Here is a 21,828-nt window from a genome sequence, read left to right as displayed (position 1 = left end):
AAATATTTTTTCTTATAACCCCAAAGATCTATATTTTGGAATACTGTATTAAATATATAATTTGTAAAATTATCCTGCACAAATTTGAAGCTGTTAGGCTGTGTGCCCACGATGCATTTTTAAGTGTTTCAGCAGCGGCAAAAACGCTGCAGAAATGCTTAAAATGCTGTGGACATCCTGCGGAAATTTCCGCTGCGGATTATCATTGCGTAAAAAAACGCAGCACTACCAATTATTTTGCGGAAGTGTTGCGTTTTCGCCGCCATTGACTTGCATTGAAACGCATGGATTACGCAGCACTGCATATGTAGATGCACATTCCACCCGTTTCAATGTGCGAATGGTACCCAGGTGTGGAGGACAGGAGACTCTCCTCCGGACCCGGGTACCATAGAGCCTGTAAAAAAAAAAAGAATAAAATAAAAAATAAATGTTATATTTACCTTCTAATGGCCCCCCCCTGCGCTCGTCCTCCCTTGCCGGCAGATCGCGGTGGACTGAAGGACCTGCACTGACGTCATAGTCATGTGACGGAAGGTCCTCCAGTGTACCACGAGCTGCCGGCAGCCGGGACGGTGAAGCAAGACCCCGGGGGCCATCGGAAGGTAAGTATCGATTTATTTTTTTATTTTTGACCATTCTTTACCGTCACACTATATACAGTCATATGAAAAAGTTTGGGCACCCCTATTAATCTTAAGCTTAATGTTTTATAAAAAATTGTGTTTTTGCAACAGCTATTTCAGTTTGATATATGTAATAACTGTTGGACACAGTAATGTTTCTGCCTTGAAATGAGGTTTATTGTGCTAACAGAAAATGTGCAATCTGCATTCAAACAAAATTTGACCGGTGCATAAGTATGGGCACCCTTATCATTTTCTTGTTTTAAATACTCCTGCCTACTTTTTACTGACTTACTAAAGCACTTTTTTTGGTTTTGTAACCTCATTGAGCTTTGAACTTTATAGCCAGGTGTATGCAATCATGAGAAAAGCTACTTAAAGTGGCCACTTGCAAGTTGTTCTCCTGTTTGAATCTCCTCTGAAGAGTGGCATCATGGGCTCCTCAAAACAACTGTCAAATGATCTGAAAACAAAGATTATTCAACATAGTTGTTCAGGGGAAGGATACAAAAAGCTGTCTCAGAGATTTAACCTGTCAGTTTCCACTGTGAGGAACATAGTAAGGAAATGGAAGAACATAGGGACAGTTCTTGTTAAGGCCAGAAGTGTCAGGACAAGAAAAACATCAGAAAGGCAGAGAAGAAGAATGGTGAGATCAGTCAAGGACAATCCTCAGACCACCTCCAGAGAGCTGCAGCATCAACTTGCTGCAGATGGTGTCACTGTGCATCGGTCAACTATACAACGCACTTTGCACAAGGAGAAGCTGTATGGGAGAGTGATGCGAAAGAAGCCGTTTCTGCAAGTACGCACAAACAGAGTCGGCTGAGGTATGCAAAAGCACATTGGAAGAAGCCTATTTCTTTTTGGAAGAAGGTCCTGTGGACTGATGAAACCAAGATTGAGTTGTTTGGTCATACAAAAAGGCGTTATGCATGGCAGCAAAAAAACACAGCATTCCAAGAAAAACACTTGCTACCCACAGTAAAATTTGGTAGAGGTTCCATCATGCTTTGGGGCTGTGTGGTCAATGCCGGCACTGGGAATCTTGTTAAAGTTGAGGGACGCATGGATTCCACTCAGTATCAGCAGATTCTTGGCAATAGTGTTCAAGAATCAGTGATAAAGTTGAAGTTACGCAGTGGATGGATCTTTCAGCAAGACAATGATCCAAAACACCGCTCCAAATCTACTCAGGCATTCATGCAGAGGAACAATTACAATGTTCTGGAATGGCCATCCCAGTCCCCAGACCTGAATATCATTGAACATCTGTGGGATCATTTGAAGAGGGCTGTCCATGCTCGGCGACCATCAAACTTAACTGAACTGGAATTGTTTTGTAAAGAGGAATGGTCAAAAATTCCTTCATCCAGGATCCAGGAACTCATTAAAAGCTACAGGAAGCGACTAGAGGCTGTTATTTTTGCAAAAGGAGGATCTACTAAATATTAATGTCACTTTTCTGGTGAGGTGCCCATACTTATGCACCTGTAAAATTTTGTTTGAATGCAGATTGCACATTTTCTGTTAGTACAATAAACCTCATTTCAAGGCAGAAACATTACTGTATCCAACAGTTATTACATATATCAAACTGAAATAGCTGTTGCAAAAACACCAATTTTTATAAAACATTAAGCTTAAGATTAATAGGGGTGCCCAAACTTTTTCATATGACTGTAAATCCATGCCGTTTGCATGGATTTATATAGTGTGACCAAGTTGACAAGCAATTTCCAAGTGATGCTATAATTGCTTAGAAAGCGCTTGTCAACCCGCATGCGGAAATGCATGTGAAGAACGCTTCACTTCCGCTTGTCCCTGGCAGGAAAACGCATGTACAATCCGCATGTACAATCCGCATGTACAATCCACATGCGTTTTTTCTGCCAGGGAGATGCAGAAATGCTCAGTAAAAATCCGGAGCATTTCTGCATCGTGGGCACATAGCCTTACATTAATACATTTCTTACTATCTGCATCCTCCACTAGGGGGGACTTCTGATCTTACTGTATATTTTTTACCTTTTTTTTATTATTTTTTAATTTACTTTTTTAATTTCTTTATCCTTATCTCTAAACCTATCACTAACTCTATCCTGAGACCTAAAACTAGCCTTAAACCTATTATCAGACCTATACCACCTTAGCCCTCCTAACCGTAGCCCTAGTCCTAACCCTAGCTAGGATTAAAACAAGATGTTGGTGTAAAACGTAAAAGCAGTTATTAGTAATGAATAAAGACCGTATTGAATAATTTGTGGTGCACTTGATTCAATACTGTCTTCATTCATTACCTTCTATGCCTGTGGCATCTCAGTTGCTGCCTATGCAGAGCACAGCAGTCTAGATGAGTATGCCATCAGCTGCTGTGATGACAAAGCTCACTTTATTATTCTGAAAGCTTTGTCATCTCGGAGGTCACTGCTTATGGAGTGAGATCCTGGTGATAAAACAGCCGTTGACTCTCTTACTTATTTAACTTCCGGGTGCCTCTCATTACTCCTTGAACCAATTGATCATGTGTGTGTGGATACCTAATCTACTGCAATGCCCTGTACATGGGGTAAGAGACATAGAGAATCAGAAGAAATATTCATTTTTAATTGGAGATATTTGCTAATATTATTATTACACCTACTACATATTGGGATGGATCTTGGAGATGGGTAAACGCCTTTACCTTTCAGTTGTGTTTTTGAATAAATAAAGGTTTATAATTTTCTGATCCCTTTTGGTTTTGTGTATTTTTTGTGTTGTGTGCCAATATAAAGACATATTAACAACTGATTCAGTACATAATATTGAACCTATTTAGAATAAAAAATAATTGTTCAAGGTTGGATATTTAATTTAATACTCCCCTGGATCAGCTTTAATGCCCAAATTGTTATTTTTTTCCTTGAGACAAATGACAAATTCCGTCTTTATGATAAAAATATAGAAAACATTGTCATTTATCTTTAATATTTTGGGACAAATAAATCGTGTGAGCTATAGGGTATAAATAGATTCTAAATGACATTATTTGCATTTTATCAGTCACAGCGTAATTTTACAAAAAATCCAAATAATAAACATATAATTTTATATGTCTCGGTTGTCTAAAAGTAATATGAACCAAGCTTTAAAGGTAAGAGCATGTAGGTCTCTGCAAGTTCCTATTAACTATAGGCGACATTATAAAGCTAGCATTCTTCTCCCTGGAGGAGAGCTAATTTGCATAACCTTTTCTCAAGGAGCATTGCATGGCTTACAATTCTTATAGTGGTTTGTGGACTCCACAATGAGAAAAAGTAGCCCCAAAACCATGTTGTATAAGATAGACATAGATACCATTAAGTAGTTGTTAAAGATTTTTCCAACTTCTTCGAAGCATCCACTGGGTAATTGAAAACTACTGAGCCATTCTACAGCATCCTCAATATGCTTCTCCTGGATGTAGATAAGGTCTTGAGCATGACTGAAGGACCTCAACGTTAAGGCAGTGAGCCTAAAATAAGAGACAGTCTTACACATCTAGCATCTGATTGTTAGATCATAGTAGTTGACTTTTTTCCCCACCAGAAACAGTCACAATCTTTCCCATGGGCTGGTACTGCAGCTCAGCCCAATTTGCAACCTCTTAAAGGAGTTGTAACCCAAAACAGAAAGGAAGCAGAGATGCGCATAAATATACTGTAAATCAGATAAGAACAATTCTTTATTAAATATTAGCAGTACATTTCTTTAAAAAGACAGGAAAAGTGACAAGGAGTACCATACCACCAGAGGTATACACATTCCCATAGGCAAAAAAGCAAATAAGAAAAAGGGTCCAATGATAAATCAGTCCCAAACAAGTACACTTTCTACACAGTAGTCAGTCCCTGGGCCCAAGACAGGGCTCCAAAAAAGAAAGGTACACAATGTTAGAGATGTTACAAACATCACAAAAGTGTTAGGGCGGGCTAACCAATACCCACAATAGAAACAGTGCTTTTAATTCATATATAGCTTGTCACAGATATAGGTAGGCCCCATTGCCACAGAGAGACTACAATCCCAATATAGTCAAGGAGATTGATTCCAGAAAATGAAACAAGAACAGATAATACTCAAGGGATAAGAGTAAATACAGACATGGTGTAACCATATACAACCTGGTGGTGGGAAGTACGTTACCCCAATGCGCGTTTCATGTCAGCTTACTCTTACTCTTATCCCTTGAGCATTTGTGGCACCCCAGGGGTCTGGTTTCCACAGTAATGCAATGTTATGTCTGAGAGCGGGTGGGAGGTCTCTTGGTCAGGAATCCTATGCATGCCACACCTCCTGCCCAGTCCTGGGAGGGGAAGAACTTCCCCTATATAAACCTGGGGCTGAGGCAGGGTTAGAGAGTTCAGAGGGAGAGTTCAGCCAGGAGGGCTGACAGGGAGCTGTGGCTCCGGCTGGGCCCAGCTCCTGGGCCATGCCAGAAGTAGAGACAGAGAAGAGAAGCAGCTATGGGAAGAAACAACAGGAGCTCTGTGGGAGCAGTGTTACAAGGAGTCAGGGGCTGGCAGCTGCAGAGCTCGCCCTGACTGAGAAGTTATCACCGGACCCGGAGTCCGAGGCTGTGGGGACTAACTCCTATCCAGCAGCAGAAACCGACCGGCAGGGGATTGCAGGTCCTCTGGCCCAGAAACCCGAAGGCACGGTCACACGCGTGGGACCAGCACCACCGTCGTGGAGCGGAAGCTACTAGAAGGCCCCGAGTCACCGGCCATACGGGTGAGCACCACACGGTACACTCAGGGACGTGGGCTACTTATACCCGCCTCTAGCAAGGTAGCCAGAAGAGTATCGTTAGTTTGGGAGGCCTACAACTCCGCCTGGCCAGGGGAGATCCCATCTGCTCAAGGACTGACCAGGCCCCAATCGCTAGCCAGTACTCCGGGAGGGTCTATCTTTGTCACCAGTAAAGACCCTGAACTACACCGTACCGTCTCCGAGTGGTTCCTGCTACCCCCATCATCCACATCGGCTGCCCTGAGGCCATACCCCTCCCGTTGGGGGTTATACCATCCACGCTGCACCATCCTTCCACCGGCCTCAGCGGTCTGCCCTGCAGCGGCAGCTCCATAGCTGCATTCAACGGGTGGCGTAGTCGTCCATCATCTACCGCTGATACAGCGCCACTTAGTCTGACTCCCTGGGCACGGACCGGATCACCGCAACGAGACTACAACCCTCAAGAGATCCGGCTCCGGGTAAGCTCCCGCATGCGCAACGCAGCGCGACACAGGCCCAGGGGCGCGTCACATTGTCTGTTGTTCTTGTTGCATTATGTATACGTATACCATGTGTTTGCTGAAAACCACCGGAGGATCTGTAGTATGTTGGATTTTTTTGGCATTTACGAGATGAGCATTGCTTATTTTTTTTTACCATTATTAACTGTTGTAAAAAAAAAAAATCATGAACAAAACTGTTAAATTGAAAAAGATGCTTTTTGCCAGTTGCTTCCAACATCAGAATGTTTAAAAATCACATTACAAATGGCTGGTTGTGAATGATGAGACCCCCCTCTATTCAGTATAAAACCATCAAGCCACACGCAGTCACATTTATGCAGAAATTTCTTTCTCCGAGGGCTCTAACTCTTGGCTTCAGTACGTACCATGTGCTACTGTTCATACCATGGTATACGCTGTAAGAGCCATCATCTTTCTTGAACATCAGCTGTCTAAGATAACCTGCATAGCAAAATTAGGAAATTAGAACTCGTTCACATCTCTCCATATCATCAGCACAACAGAAACAAACCTAAAACAAGCTATAACCTGAAAAGGTTCAAATGTGGTTGCAATTATGCTTAATATGCCAACCCCAATGATGTCACCCCGCTCACCCATAATGTCCATTCTTTGATGTTACTGGCTAACACTGAAAAGTTCTCAGATGAAGTAAAAGTTTTGGGCGCCTTGCTTTTCAACAACTAATTTGTCATGAGGAGAATGATCAACAATAGACCAATGTGAATGGGGTCTTTAAGTGCACAAATGCAGCATTCACTTACCCTAAAGGCCCCGTCACACTAAGCGATGCAGCAGCGATCCCGACAACGATACGACCTGTCAGGGATCGTTGCTGCATCGCTAATACATCGCTGGTGAGCTGTCAAACAGGCAGGCTCACCAGCGATGAGGGGAGCAGCGATATCGTGGAAAGAATCGTTCCACGATGTCCTGCTCCCGTTCCCAGCCTGCTGCTTAAGCAGGAGCAGGCTGGTAACTATGGTAAATATCGGGTTACTAAGTGCGCGTGTGCCCCTAGTAACCCGCTGTTTACCATGGATACCACTCTGCTACGGTGCGCTGGAGCCTCCGCTCACCGTAGCAGAGTGGTATCTATGGTAAACAGCGGGTTACTAAGTGCGCGCGTGCCCCTAGTAACCCGATATTTACCATGGTTACCAGCCAGATCGTTGGTCCCGCTGGTCACACACAGCGATGTGTGCTGGCCAGCGGGAGGCCAACGACCAAAAAATGGTCCAGGACACTTTGCAACGATCAGCGACCTCACAGCAGGGGCCTGATCGTTGCAAAGTGTCACACATAGCGACATCGCTGGTGAGGTCGCTGGTGAGTCACCAAAACCGTGACACAGCAGCGATCTCGCTAGCGATATCGCTTAGTGTGACGGGGCCTTAAGATCAGATGTACTATCAACATTTGTGTGGTGTGAGAGCACCATGGTGGCTCAGTGGTTAGTACTGCAGCCTTGCAGCACTGGGGTCCTGGGTTAAAATCCCACCAAGGACAACATCTGCAAGAAGTTTGTATGTTCTCCCTGTGTTGCGTGGGTTTCCTCCGGGTTCTCTGGTTTCCTCCTACTCTCCAAAGAAACACTGGTAGGGAATCTAGATTGTGAGCCCCAATGGGGACAGTGCCAATAATGTCTGTAAAGCGCTGTGGAATTAATGGTGCTATATAAGTGAGTAAAATAGTGAGTAAAATTACCTGTAATATTACCAATAGTGAACACATCTGTGCACCTTTTTTGAAGTTTCATGCATCAAACCTATTGTCTGAATCTTATCAATGGAACTCACCTTTGGTTAGATAAGTGAAAGCCTTCTCTTTTATTTTCGGTGTTAGTTTCTTGATGCTCTCCAAATATTTTACAATATGAGAAATTGGAATAAAATTCACCATATTCTGTACCCCAGATCCAGAGGGAAGTTCCAGTGACTCTCCAATGTTAGAAATAGTACTGCCCATTAAGTTACCTGCCAAAACAAAACCAACATAAACCATGGATTTCATATGGCATTGTACAATTTTACAATAATTTATGCAAAATTACATAACTTATTTCTGTTGTTCTCACCTAAAACAGTGATATGGGCTTGGTCTGAATCTGGCACCATCTTCTCTGGAACTTCCAGGGTAACTGTTTTCCTTATACTGTCACCTAAGAGAATAAGAAATAATACCTCTGTGAAGTGGGCTTGGATGAGAATGTATCCTGATAATTTCTTTAATATTCTTATTTTATATATTTTTTGTGCTTCTGCCTTAGTTATTATGTTATTTAGAGGTAGAAAATGTCACAAATTTCTTTGGCTTTATTATGACATGTTTTCTTTTTTCCCGAAAAGCAAAATGTGACTAAATCCATGTCACAGAATAAGGCGTGAATTCCATGTAAAAGAGTAGATGCCAATAAATGAACTTTCACAATTATTGTCTGGCTGGCAGTATTGGTTTGTCTATAACTTTAAAGTAAATGTAGCTCCATTTATTTACATTTCTTTTTTTATTATGTTGTACTCAGGCCTGGACTGGCTCACCGGAGAGCAGGTGAATCCTCCGGTGGGCCTCTGTGCAGAAGTGCTAATGGCTGGGGCTAAAACACATAATTCAATATTTACAGAGAAAGGCATCAACTAATGATTCATTAAACAAACAACCCAGTGTAATATTATATAGCAGCTCAAGTCAATTTATGTACTAGGAGCAGGTTATTTTTGCATGTATCTGAACATTGGGTCCCTAGATTCAATGTTACTGGTGGGTCCTTGTCACCCCAGATCACCACTGTTTATACAGTACTTATCTATTGTTTTTTTTTCTTTTTTTTACCAAAATGGTGGTTAGAGCTTTAGTTTTCTTATCATGAGCACCAAATCTCCTACGTAAGCATAATGTTAAAAATAAAATGATGTCTTCCTGCAATTGACACCAGCAGGAACTTTAGAGCTTACTGCATAGTATGTTTTTTGCTCAAAGTGCTAAGAAAATGAAGTAATCTGATAAAATTGACAAACGTCTATATACAGTATATTTTAAACATAATCCCCACATTGATTCTTTACCTGATGGGCACAGGAGAACCGACTGTGTATTTTCCTCTAAAATTCCAGAGGGCTGGCGAAAAAAAACAAAAAACTATATTAATGCCATGAGCCAAATGTAAATTACATTGCAAAAAAGTACAGTTCAGCTGCTGTTTGGGTTTTCATAATCGTAACAGGTGAATGTTGTTGTCTAATAATAATGCAAAGTACCGTCAAAACGATCTCCAGACAAACAACTCATCTTATATGATCCACTAGTGGACCATAGCAAAGACTAGTCAACCATATAAGACGGGTTGTTTGTCTGTGGATCTTTTTACTGTGGTTATAACTTGAGCAAGAAGCTGGATAACTTTAAAACGTGTAGATAATAAAAAATGCCTGTGCCTTCATCCTGTATGTTCAGGTTAATCTGTAGAACTTTACCTATGTATCCCGATTGAATATCATCCTGTTTTTTAATCCGTGGCTTGCAGCAGCTGGTTCAATTTGCTCATAAAAGGGTTATGTAATCATGACCTCACCATGTGAAAAAGGTTTCTATATTCTTTTCATGTGTACCCTATTGCGCTCTTTTACTCCCGAGTTTTCCTCCTGTTAGTAAAGAGCTAAGGAGATACCTAGGGGTGGGGCGGTATATGGGGCTTATGACTAGTTAGGTGACAACTGCAGTATGACCTACAGTTACCTCTATCAGTAATTGTCAGTAGTTGCCAAGTCGGAGATCAGAGGCAAAGATGTGTTTCAGTGGTGTACACAGAAATCATGGGGCCATACAGCAAAAATCCAAATTGAGCCCTTCCTCAAAATAAAATCAGCAAACAGCAATTTGCAGAGTAGATGCAACATTGGCTGACGGACGGTGCACCGGCAGGATCAGATGGAGTCATGGTGCGTAGATGCAGTCACAGAAGACGTTGGCCAAAAATGTCAGAAGACTTGAATAGCCGGTAGGCAGAACATCTCTTTGTTTATTGGCTGAACAAATCTGCTGATATTTTTGTGGCCCAGGAGCCGGAACCAGGTTCACAAAAGTGGACAGACACTGCTCAGGAGAGAGACAGATTGGTATGAAACTGAATGTGTTTAATCTAAATCTATGTGATGTGTTGACATATATGAAGGGAATATGAAAATTTCTACCACCCATAGTAACAGAGGACAGTGTGTCCTTCTTGCCATGTTTGAGGGATGAGCTTCCAAGAGATTACTGGTAGTGTTGAGCCACCCCCATAGTGTTCGGGTTCGGTTCGGTTCGTCGAACACCGGGATGTTCGAGGAACTGTTCGTCGAACTGTTCGTCGAACACCTTAGAACACCGTCGAACACCGTTAAAACCAATGGCAGGCAAACAAAAACACATAGAAACACATAGAAAACACCTGCAAAGGTGTCCAAAAGCTGACAAACTGCTCAGAAGACACTCTGTTTAAAAAAGCCGGCCGGCAAATTCAGCAGCGGCATACACCGGTACCCGACAATTTAGACAAGAAGGAATAGAGCATCACACATAGATTAGATAGATAGAAACATGTCAGTCACACATATAAGAAGCACAGTGACAGTGTTGGTTACTGCATTTGTCATTTAGTGTAAAGGATTTATTAAAAAAAATATTAGTGTTTTCATGCACCGTCTCTTTAAAAAAGCCGGCCGGCAATTCAGCATCTGTACCCGACAATTTAGAACAGAAAGAATAGAGCTTCACACATAGATTAGATAGATAGAAACATGTCAGTGACATATATAATAAGTACAGTGATAGTGTTGCTTACTGTACTTGTCATTTAGTGTAAAGGATTTATTTAAAAAAATAATAGTGTTTTCATGCACTGTCTCTTTAAAAAAGCCGGCCGGCAATTCAGCAGCGGTACCCGACAATTTAGAACAGAAAGATAGAGCATCACACATAGATTAGATAGATAGAAACATGTCAGTCACATATATATGAAGTACAGTGATAGTGTTGGTTACTGTACTTGTCATTTAGTATTAAAATAAAGGATTTATTATTAAAAAAATTGGCGTGGGGTTCCCCTTAATTTTAGGCTCTAGCGGAGGTTAAGCAGACGGCTGGGGCAGATGTTTGAAGCCTGGGAAGGGGGTAATACCCACGGAGCTTCCCAGGCTACTAATATCAGCCCCCAGCTGAATACCTAGCCTTTACTAGCTATTAAAATGGGGGACCCCCCCAAAAAAATGACGTGGGGTCCCCCCTAATTTAATAGCTAGCAAAGGCTAGGCAGACAGCTGAGGGCTGATATTAATAGCCCAGGAAGGGAGCCATGAATATTGGCCCCCTCCCAGGCTAGAAACACCAGCCGTCAGCCGCCCCAGAAATGGCGCATTCATAGGATGCGCCAATTCTGGCACTTAGCCTCGCTCTTCCACGCTGCCCTGGTGCGGTGGCAGGGGGTAATAGGGTTGGGGTTGATGTCAGCTTATAATGCCAGCTGACATCAAGCCCAGGTTAGTAATGGAGAGGCGTCTATAAGACACCCCCATTACTAACCCCATAGTCAAAGTTAAAAAAAACACAAACACCCAGAATAAAGTCCTTTAATTGAAATAAAGACACAATCCTTTATTGTTCTAAATTAAACCATACCTACCATCACGCCCATTCCAGCTGAAGCCAACGATCTCCTGCAATAAAAGAAAAATAATAAAGCAACCTCATCCTTACCTTTCCATGGTTCCCACGACAGCTTCAGCTCTGCTACATCGAGATGACAGGCTGGACCGCAGCAGAACGCCGCCATCCAGCCTGTCATCCCGCAGACACTGAGAAGCGCAGGCTTGCTTGCGCTGCTCAGCGTCTCTCTGTGACGACATCCAGATGAGCCGAGTTCATGTCCAATGAACTCGGCTCACCTCATGCACGTCACTGACAGCGTGGGAAAATTCTCACGCTGAAGCGCTGATTGCAGGAGAATTTTCCCACGCTGTCAGTGACGTGCAGGAGGTGAGCTGAGTTCATTGGACATGAGCTCACCTCATGCACATCACTGACAGCGTGGGAGAATTCTCCTGCACTCAGCACTTCAGCGTGAGAATTTTCCCACGCTGTCAGTGACGTGCATGAGGTGAGCCGAGTTCATTGGACATGACCTCGGCTCATCTGGATGCCGTCACAGCGAGACAGTGAGGAGCGCAAGCATGCCTGCGCTTCTCAGTGTCTGCGGGATGACAGACTGGATGGCAGCGTTCTGCTGCGGTCCAGCCAGTCATCTCGATGTAGCAGAGCTGAAGCTGTCGTGGGAACCATGGAAAGGTAAGGATGAGGTTGGTTTATTATTTTTCTTTTATTGCAGGAGATCGTTGGCTTCAGCTGGAATGGGTGTGATGGTAAGTATGGTTTAATTTAGAACAATAAAGAATTGTGTCTTTATTTCAATTAAAGGACTTTATTCTGGGTGTTGTGTTTTTTTTAAATACTTTACTAGAAATTCATGGCGGTCATGTCTAATACTGGCGTGACCCCATGAATTTTGGGCTTGGGGCCAGCTGATAATACCAAGCTGGCCCTAACCCCTTTATTACCCAGTGAGCCACCGCACCAGGGCCCTGGATGAGTTGGGTACAGCGCCAGAAGATGGCGCTTCTATGAACGCGCCATTTTCCGGGGTGGCTGCGGACTGCAATTTGTAGCGGGGGGGGGCCCAGAAAGCTTGGGCCTCCCTGCGCTGCAGATTCCAGCCCCCAGCTGCCTAGTTGTACCTGGCTGGACACAAAAATAGGGCGAAGCCCCACGTACTTTTTTTTTAATTATTTCATGAATTTCATGAAATAATTAAGAAAAAAAGGCCTTCCCTATATTGTTGTGTCCGGCCAGGTACAAATAGGCAGCTGGTGGATGGGGGCAGCCCGTTCCTGCCTGCTGTACCTGGCTGGACACAAATATAGTGCGAAGCCCCACTTCAATTTTTTTAAATTATTTCAGGAAATTCATGAAATAATTTAAAAAAAATTGACGTGGGGCTTCGCACTATATTTGTGTCCAGCCAGGTACAGCAGGCAGGAACGGGCTGCCCCCAACCACCAGCTGCCTATTTGTACCTGGCCGGACACAACAATATAGGGAAGGCCTTTTTTTCTTAATTATTTCATGAAATTCATGAAATAATTAAAAAAAAAGTACGTGGGGCTTCGCCCTATTTTTGTGTCCAGCCAGGTACAACTAGGCAGCTGGGGGCTGGAATCTGCAGCGCAGGGAGGCCCAAGCTTTCTGGGCCCCCCCCCGCTACAAATTGCAGTCCGCAGCCACCCCGGAAAATGGCGCGTTCATAGAAGCGCCATCTTCTGGCGCTGTACCCAACTCATCCAGGGCCCTGGTGCGGTGGCTCACTGGGTAATAAAGGGGTTAGGGCCAGCTTGGCATTATCAGCTGGCCCTAAGCCCGAAATTCATGGGGTCACGCCAATATTAGACATGACCACCATGAATTTCTAGTAAAGTATTTAAAAAAAAACACAGCACCCAGAAAAAAGTCCTTTAATTGAAATAAACACACAATTCTTTATTGTTCTAAATTAAACCATACTTACCATCACGCCCATTCCAGCTGAAGCCAACGATCTCCTGAAATAAAAGAAAAATAATAAAGCAACATCATCCTTACCTTTCCATGGTTCCCATGACAGCTTCAGCTCTGCTACATCGAGATGACAGGCTGGACCGCAGCAGAACGCTGCCATCCAGCCTTTCATCCCGCAGACACTGAGAAGCGCAGGCTTGCTTGCGCTCCACAGTGTCTCTCTGTGAGGGCATCCAGATGAGCCGAGTTAATGTCCAATGAACTCGGCTCACCTCATGCACGTCACTGACAGCGTGGGAAAATTCTCCTGCACTCAGCGCTTCAGCGTGGGAGAATTCTCACACTGAAGCGCTGAGTGCAGGAGAATTCTCCCACGCTGTCAGTGACGTGCAGGAGGTGAGCTGAGTTCATTGGACATGAGCTCACCTTATGCACGTCACTGACAGCGTGGGAAAATTCTCCTGCACTCAGCGCTTCAGCGTGGGAGAATTCTCACGCTGAAGCGCTGAGTGCAGGAGAATTCTCCCACGCTGTCAGTGAAGTGCAGGAGGTGAGCTGAGTTCATTGGACATGAGCTCACCTTATGCACGTCACTGACAGCGTGGGAGAATTCTCCTGCACTCACCGCTTCAGCGTGAGAATTTTCCCACGCTGTCAGTGACGTGCATGAGGTGAGCCGAGTTCATTGGACATGAACTCGGCTCATCTGGATGTCGTCACAGAGAGACGCTGAGCAGCGCAAGCAAGCCTGCGCTTCTCAATGTCTGCGGGATGAGAGGCTGGATGGCAGCGTTCTGCTGCGGTCCAGCCTGTCATCTCGATGTAGCAGAGCTGAAGCTGTCGTGGTAACCATGGAAAGGTAAGGATGAGGTTGCTTTATTATTTTTCTTTTATTGCAGGAGATCGTTGGCTTCAGCTGGAATGGGCGTGACAGTAAGTATGGTTTAATTTAGAACAATAAAGGATTGTGTCTTTATTTCAATTAAAGGACTTTATTCTGGGTGTTTGTGTTTTTTTTAACTTTGACTATGGGGTTAGTAATGGGGGTGTCTTATAGACGCCTCTCCATTACTAACCTGGGCTTGATGTCAGCTGGCATTATAAGCTGACATCAACCCCAACCCTATTACCCCCTGCCACCGCACCAGGGCAGCGTGGAAGAGCGAGGCTAAGTGCCAGAATTGGCGCATCCTATGAATGCGCCATTTCTGGGGTGGCTGACGGCTGGTGTTTCTAGCCTGGGAGGGGGCCAATATTCATGGCTCCCTTCCTGGGCTATTAATATCAGCCCCCAGCTGTCTGCCTAGCCTTTGCTAGCTATTAAATTAGGGGGGACCCCACGTCATTTTTTTTGGGGTGTCCCCCATTTTAATAGCTAGTAAAGGCTATGTATTCAGCTGGGGGCTGATATTAGTAGCCTGGGAAGCTCCGTGGGTATTACCCCCTTCCCAGGCTTCAAACATCTGCCCCAGCCGTCTGCTTAACCTCCGCTAGAGCCTAAAATTAAGGGGAACCCCACGCCAATTTTTTTAATAATAAATCCTTTATTTTAATACTAAATGACAAGTACAGTAACCAACACTGTCACTGTACTTCATATATATGTGACTGACATGTTTCTATCTATCTAATCTATGTGTGAAGCTCTATTCTGTCTGTTATAAATTGTCGGGTACCGCTGCTGAATTGCCGGCCGGCTTTTTTAAAGAGACAGTGCATGAAAACACTATTATTTTTTTTGATAAATCCTTTACGCTAAATGACAAGTACAGTAAGCAACACTGTCACTGTACTTCGTATATATGTGGCTGACATGTTTCTATCTATCTAATCTATGTGTGAAGCTCTATTCTTTCGGTTCTAAATTGTCGGGTACAGGTGTATGCCGCTGCTGAATTGCCGGCTTTTCATGTTTCACTGTTGGCACTGTTCCCATCGATTTGGGCAACCACTGTAATGCCACAACCACCATGGCTGTGGCATTACAGTGAGTGGCAGACAATCCCTGCATGATTGGTGCTTTAAATAGCGCCAGACATGCAGGACACGCTTTTGGTGCACGAACAGTTATCGAACATAACCTCGAACAGCCGAATTTTTTGCAAATCGTTCGGGTTCGTGGAACAACTCGAACACCGCCCAAAACAGCTCGAATTTGAGATTGGCGAACAGTTCTAGTCGAACACCGCTCATCTCTAATTACTGGTTGCTTTAAAATTTTTCATGACCCTGCCTTTATTCAGACTATACCTCTCATTCACCATCCCACGTCCTGATACATGCTCCCTAAATATACATTTGGATACTGGGGCTCCTCCGGATGGAACATGGCCTTTCTGAAGGTTTCAGAGATGCCCATAAGATTTTCGAACTCCTTCTGGGCATTTTGAGAAAATTGTCAAATATGCAATAAATCAACATGGTCTAAAAATTTGTATTCTTAATCTAGCTATTATAATTTGTCTCGGGGAAGAAAAATCCTTAGGGCTCACACACCCTACTTTGAGGCTATGGGTGCCCCTCTGCAGACACATGGCTCTGCTGTGTACATGAACCTTTAGGTTTCATACTGGGGAAATATGGGCACAATTGTAAAATCATACTTTTATTCAGAAGGGCACTTTAGGATGGAAATATTCTTTTTTATGGGAGAACACCTCTGTAATTCAGAATCATTCATAATCAAATGTAAAAAAACGTTTTGCCTCTTTATATAATCAATCATATAATAGTACAGTAGGGCTCAATATTCATAGGTTGTATGCAGCTGTCATTAATCTTATGTGTGATGTCTAGGTATAATTTGAAAATATTAAATCCGGGATGTATGATATGCTACACACCTTTATTAAGATACTTTTTTCGACAATGTCTTCTTTTTGATCCTGCCCCGCGATTTGGACGTAGTCTGTGCATCCTCCTTGAAGCTCTAGAGCAGTACTTCTCACACTGACCTGAAAGTTACCTTATAGTAGAAGAATATTAGGTTCATATGTCAATTGAGCAAGTAGAAATCATAAAACTGCCTCAAGGCACCACTAAAGCGTTTTTTTATTATTTTATAGCTGAAGTGGTATCACTAATATCTCTTCCCTGCCTGTAGTAAAATACTTACCAATCGCTGTCTTCTGCTGTTCTCAGTGCCACTCCGGTCAACTAGTTGCCGGATCGCTCCAGTGTTTACTGGGCGGACCGGAAGCCACTTCTCAGTGTAAAGTATATGAGAACCAGAACGAGGTATACCATAGAGATTCTCTGTACGTATTTGCTTTTTGTCCCCTGACAAATAGGCCAATCAAAACACAGTGGAGCCTATAGTGAAATTCTGTGGTACACGCCCAGTTGGTTGAAGGGAAAATTTGCACTTTTACTACAGGGGGCATAACTTTGGAGCAGAGTGGCACAGAAGAAAAAGAAAAACTGTTCCGGAATCAGCAGATCAGCAGCAATTAGAGGAGGGACTCAGTTTAATATTAATATCCAGTGAAAGGTCCTCTTTAAAGGGGCTGTTTAGAATTAGAAAAACATGGCTGCTTTCTTCTTGAATGATAACTTCACCTATCTTTCGATTGTGTGGTTATGCAACTCAGATTAATTCAAGATAACTGAAATACCAGAAACAACCTATAGGCAGGTGTAGCACTGTTTCCAGAAGAAAACAGCCATGCATTTTTAATCATAGCCTGTTTGATTTTTCTTGGCTGATTTTCCAACAATTCACAGCTAATAAATCAAACTACTTGAATAACTATCAGTATTGTACAATACCATACATTTGACAGCTCCAATGTACCTGGTTCTGAAGCCGATATGTTCCATGTAAAGCTTGCAAACTGATCTTGACAGATACATTGTGACTGCTCCTTGTTCCCGATTAATGGGTAATTCTTCAGGTCAGAAAGAGACACAGATACCTGGTCCATGAAAATAAAATAGGAAAGTGTGATTTCTATGATGTATAGAAAATGATAGTTCTACTGTATTTCCCCGAAAATAAGACAGGGTCTTATATTATTCTTTGCTCCGAAAGATGAGTTAGGGCTTTTTTTCAGGAGATGACTTATTTTTTTTGCCATGAACAGCATTCTACATTTATTCTTGAACAAAATTTTTTTACATTTATTGAAATATAATTATGTCATCACACACACTGCACATACACATGTATATATACACACATACACTGCACATACACACACACTGCACATACCAGCCTGTCTCCTCTTCAGTTCTTCTAGACTCCTTCAATTAAAAGACCTTTGGTTACATCATGGTCATGTAGCACCCTGAGGATTCGGCTGCTACAGGGGTATTGCACCTCAACCCAGAGGTGTGATATTCCACTCCCGGGTAAGGATGGAGTGTGGAACTGAGCTCAGTTAGCTGCATGCACTACACACATCCCATTTCCGGAGGGCAGACCAACGGTACTCCCACTTAGAAATGTGCAGGTACGACCGAGTCTGTCCTTGGCTGGAGTGGGAGGGGGGTGGTACATCCCAGTAGTGTAGGGGCAGATAGGGGGAGCAGCCTGGGTAAAGATAGGAGCTCATTGGGTGCTGGTCACCTGAGCTCACACATAGAGGGTGTATATAAGGTGGGCACCAACTAAGATCAGAGTCAGATGCAGAGAACAAGTCAGTTGGAGACAGCAAGACAGCTGCAGAGGAGCAGACAGCAAGCAGAGAGGAAGTCAGCCTGCAGCAAGGGAGAAGAGAGACCCTGAGTGAGAGAGGAGCAGAGAAGGAGTACCCAGAGGGGAGAACAGAGAGGACCCAAGAACCCAAATTAAAGCACTGGGTGAGGAGTCGGCACAGGGTACCGGAACCCAAGCTGGTGGGGGCAGAAAACACACCCTAGCCAGAGACCGGAGGCCGTGGGCAGCATCTGCCACGGCCACCCATCACATCCACCCCGAAGGCACACCACATGAAGGGTCAGGGAACCCAAGGCCAAGGGTGTCCCAACAGAAGGCCCGAGGGAGCTGGACCTAGGTGGATCACTGGTGGGGACGGCCAGAGAACGGGACAGAAGGAGAGCTCAGGGCCACGCTCCGGACTTGTTTGGGGGTTGGCTGGATCCAGGACCTGGTGGACGCAGCACGGCTCGGGTGGTCACTCGGAGCTGGAGTGACCAGTACAACATCTGCAGTAAGTAAACACCCTTAACTGCACAACCCGACTCTGTCTTCATTGCCGTCTGCACTGCACCACCACAACCCCCATCCTCTGCACCTGTCCTCCCTGAGGCTATACCCCTCCCGTTGGGGGTTATCCCACCAAGCTGCGCACCCACCATCAGCCTCAGCGGACCCTGCTGCAGCGGCGGCCACAGTGACCGCATCACAACGGGTGGCGTAGTCGACACAAAAGAACTCTTAATAACATCTGTAGGACTGCCACATAACACTGAGCTTGACACCCTGGGCACGGACCGGGTCACAGCCACTCGGAAGACTACAACCCCCATCTGATCCGGCTCCGGATATTCCCACTAACGAATATGGCCCAGGGGGCGCGTCAGTCACATAACCATGATGTCACCAAAGGTCCTTAAACAGTCTTCAACTCAGAATAGAAACACTGGAGACCCTAAGAGAGTGGAGGCCCTGGACAATTGCCCAGCTTGCACCCTCTCCCCATAACGCCAGCTTTGACTATAACTATGGCTTACTTTTGGAGTAGGCCTTATATTTCAAGCATACTTAAAAATCTGGTAAAATCATGCTAGGGCTTATTCTCAGGGTAGGTCTTATTTTTGGGGAAACTCGGTAACTGCCAAAACTCTGGTTATTTTTCCTTAAAGGGGAACATGCAGAACAAGCAAAAAATCTCTTAAAGACTTTGCCTTTAATATTGTCCTGTTCCTTTTTTTTATACTGTCTCATGTTAAAATCGAATCTTGAAATATATAAAGAACGCTTTCCATTTATCCTTTTTGTCTTCTAAAACTTCAGACCATTTCTGTCACTGGACGTTAGACAACTGACTCCAGCAGAAGTACCCTTCCAGCCCCCAACTACTCCTAGTTCTGCTGTCGTTAACCATCCAGAATGAAATAATCCGGAGGAAATTAATCCTGAGACATCAGATCAGAATTGTCAAGGTTTTTATTTCTGGACCATGCAGGAGTTCCTTTTCACTTTTATCATTAATTTATGGATGTCTTTGTTTTAACCTATTCTCAACGTAGGAGGTAACGGCATGTGTACAAGTGTATGAAGCAGACTCAGGAGTTGAACCTGCACCAAACCGGTATATACTGCGGTGGTCTAAAAAATAAAGTAAGAAATAAAAAAAGTTGTAAAAAATCTAAACAAAATGTAACAGTTTGAATTACTTCCTTTTCCCAGTTTAGAAATGAATTAAAAAAAATAAACATAAGTATTGGTGTATCCGTAAAAGCCAGATCTATCAAAATATGAATTAACCCGTACGATAAATACCATAAGAAGACAAAAATGGAAATGCCAACACTGCCCTTATTAGATTGCCACACCTCCCTACATAAATGCATTAAAAAACACCATATGTACCCGAAAATTGAATCAGTAAACAGGTCAACTTGCCACTCGAAAAGCCAAACCCTCACTCAGCTCCATTTATGAAAAAAAATTAAAAAATACTTTTTTTTTTGTACAAACATCTGATTTTTTTTTTATTAGTTAAATAATAAGAAAAACATTACATCATGATGCCAATGTGCAATGACTCAAAAAATAATGGTGGAATTGTGTTTCACCTCCCTTGAATATTCACCTCTTTTCCAGTACGTTATATGGCAATATGAATAGTGTCAAAACTACTATTCGTCCCACAATTTTCAAGCCCTCAACGGAAAAAAAACCCTAATGACTTAAAAGGAGGGAACTAAAAAAAAACAAATATGCAAAAAAGAAAAATTAGCCATGGAGGAAAGGGGTTAATAAAACATCACAGTCTGATCTTCCGTACCGTCATACAGGCCTTTACATAGCTGAAGACGTGGGCAGTGATGGTGAATTCCTCTCCTTGTACCACAGAGTAAGGGGAAATCAGCTCAGTGAAATAAGGCTGAAAGCTGGCGAGTCCAACACCATTGGCTTCCCCAAAACCAGACTTGCCCAGACAGAATGCATCAGTTTCCCATGTGGTGATACTATGTGGAGTAGTCAGGTTTAAAGTAATATGTCCTTGTGGACTGAAAAGCAAGAAAAAACATATTATGTTCAAATTGCTTTAAAATAAAAATACATACAGGATATATCACTGAGCTTTTAAGGTCTCAATGTCCAATTTTCTTCTTCTCCATAATAGAAAGTTTGATGTCCAGGAGTAGGGAAGTACATGGTATACCATTACTGTACAGGGTGGGCCATTTATATGGATACACCTAAATTAAATGGGAATGGTTGGTGATATCAGCTTCCTGTTTGTGGCACATTAGTATATGGGAGGGGGAAAAGTTTTTCAGATGGGTGGTGACCATGGTGGCCATTTTGGAGTCAGCCATTTTGGATACTTTATTTTCTTCAATGGGAAGAGGGTCATGTGACACATCAAACCTATTGAGAATTTCATAAGAAAAACAATGGTGTGATTGGTTTTAACGTAACTTTATTCTTTCATGAGTTATTTACAAGTTTATGACCACTTATAAAATGTGTTCAAAGTGCCGCCCATTGTGTTGGATTGTCAATGTGACCCTCTTCTCCTACTCTTGACACACTGATAGCAACACTGCAGAAGAAATGCTAGCACAGGCTTCCAGTATCCGTTGTTTCAGATGCTGCACATCTCGTATCTTCACAGCATAGACAATTGCCTTCAAATGACCCCAAAGATAAAAGTCTAAGGGGGTCAGATCGGGAGACCTTGGTGGCCATTCAACTGGCCCACGAAGACCAATCCACTTTCCAGGAAACTGTTCATGTAGGAATGCTCGGACGTGACACCCATAATGTGGTGGTGCACCATCTTGTTGGAAAAGCTCAGGAAACGTGCAATCTTCAGTGCATAAAGAGGGCAACACATCATCATGTAGAAATTTCATATATCCAGTGGCATTGAGGTTTCCATTGATGAAGAATGGCCCCACTATCTTTGTACCCCATATACCACAAAATACCATAAAGATACGAGATGTGTAGCATCTGAAACAACGGATACTGGAAGCCTGTGCAATCTTTTTCTACAATCTTCTATCCGCAGGATAGAGTATAACTTATTATTTTGGGAATAACCCTTTAACCATATATCTGTGTGAATAGAACCAGGAGATTTGGACAACTATAAATCTATATCTTGAATTAAAATATTCCATGTCCGCAGATTTTCCTGATGGTTGACGACACATAGTAA

At 43.3% G+C, this 21,828-nt stretch overlaps 1 protein-coding gene across 1 annotated transcript in view; it reads right to left on the bottom strand.

Annotated features, from left to right (window-relative positions):
- Positions 1-21,828, bottom strand: part of LOC141273399 (alpha-2-macroglobulin-like protein 1) — a 131,368-nt gene that overhangs the window by 40,531 nt on the left and 69,009 nt on the right. Inside the window, exons 19-26 of the mRNA XM_073685169.1 lie at positions 20,443-20,668; positions 17,283-17,403; positions 16,333-16,454; positions 8,971-9,022; positions 7,983-8,066; positions 7,705-7,881; positions 6,271-6,346; positions 3,966-4,122 (exon numbers count right to left, since the gene is read on the bottom strand). Coding sequence (XP_073541270.1) covers positions 3,966-4,122; positions 6,271-6,346; positions 7,705-7,881; positions 7,983-8,066; positions 8,971-9,022; positions 16,333-16,454; positions 17,283-17,403; positions 20,443-20,668 — 1,015 coding nt within the window. The remainder of the gene's footprint in view (positions 1-3,965; positions 4,123-6,270; positions 6,347-7,704; positions 7,882-7,982; positions 8,067-8,970; positions 9,023-16,332; positions 16,455-17,282; positions 17,404-20,442; positions 20,669-21,828) is intronic.

This window comes from Phyllobates terribilis, unplaced genomic scaffold (assembly GCF_046119375.1).
Source record: "Phyllobates terribilis strain yellow unplaced genomic scaffold, ASM4611937v1 Scaffold_5__5_contigs__length_657084704, whole genome shotgun sequence".
NCBI lineage: Eukaryota > Metazoa > Chordata > Amphibia > Anura > Dendrobatidae > Phyllobates > Phyllobates terribilis.
The sequence above is the reverse complement of the archived record's forward strand: the minus strand, read 5'-3'. Positions and strand labels throughout refer to the sequence as shown.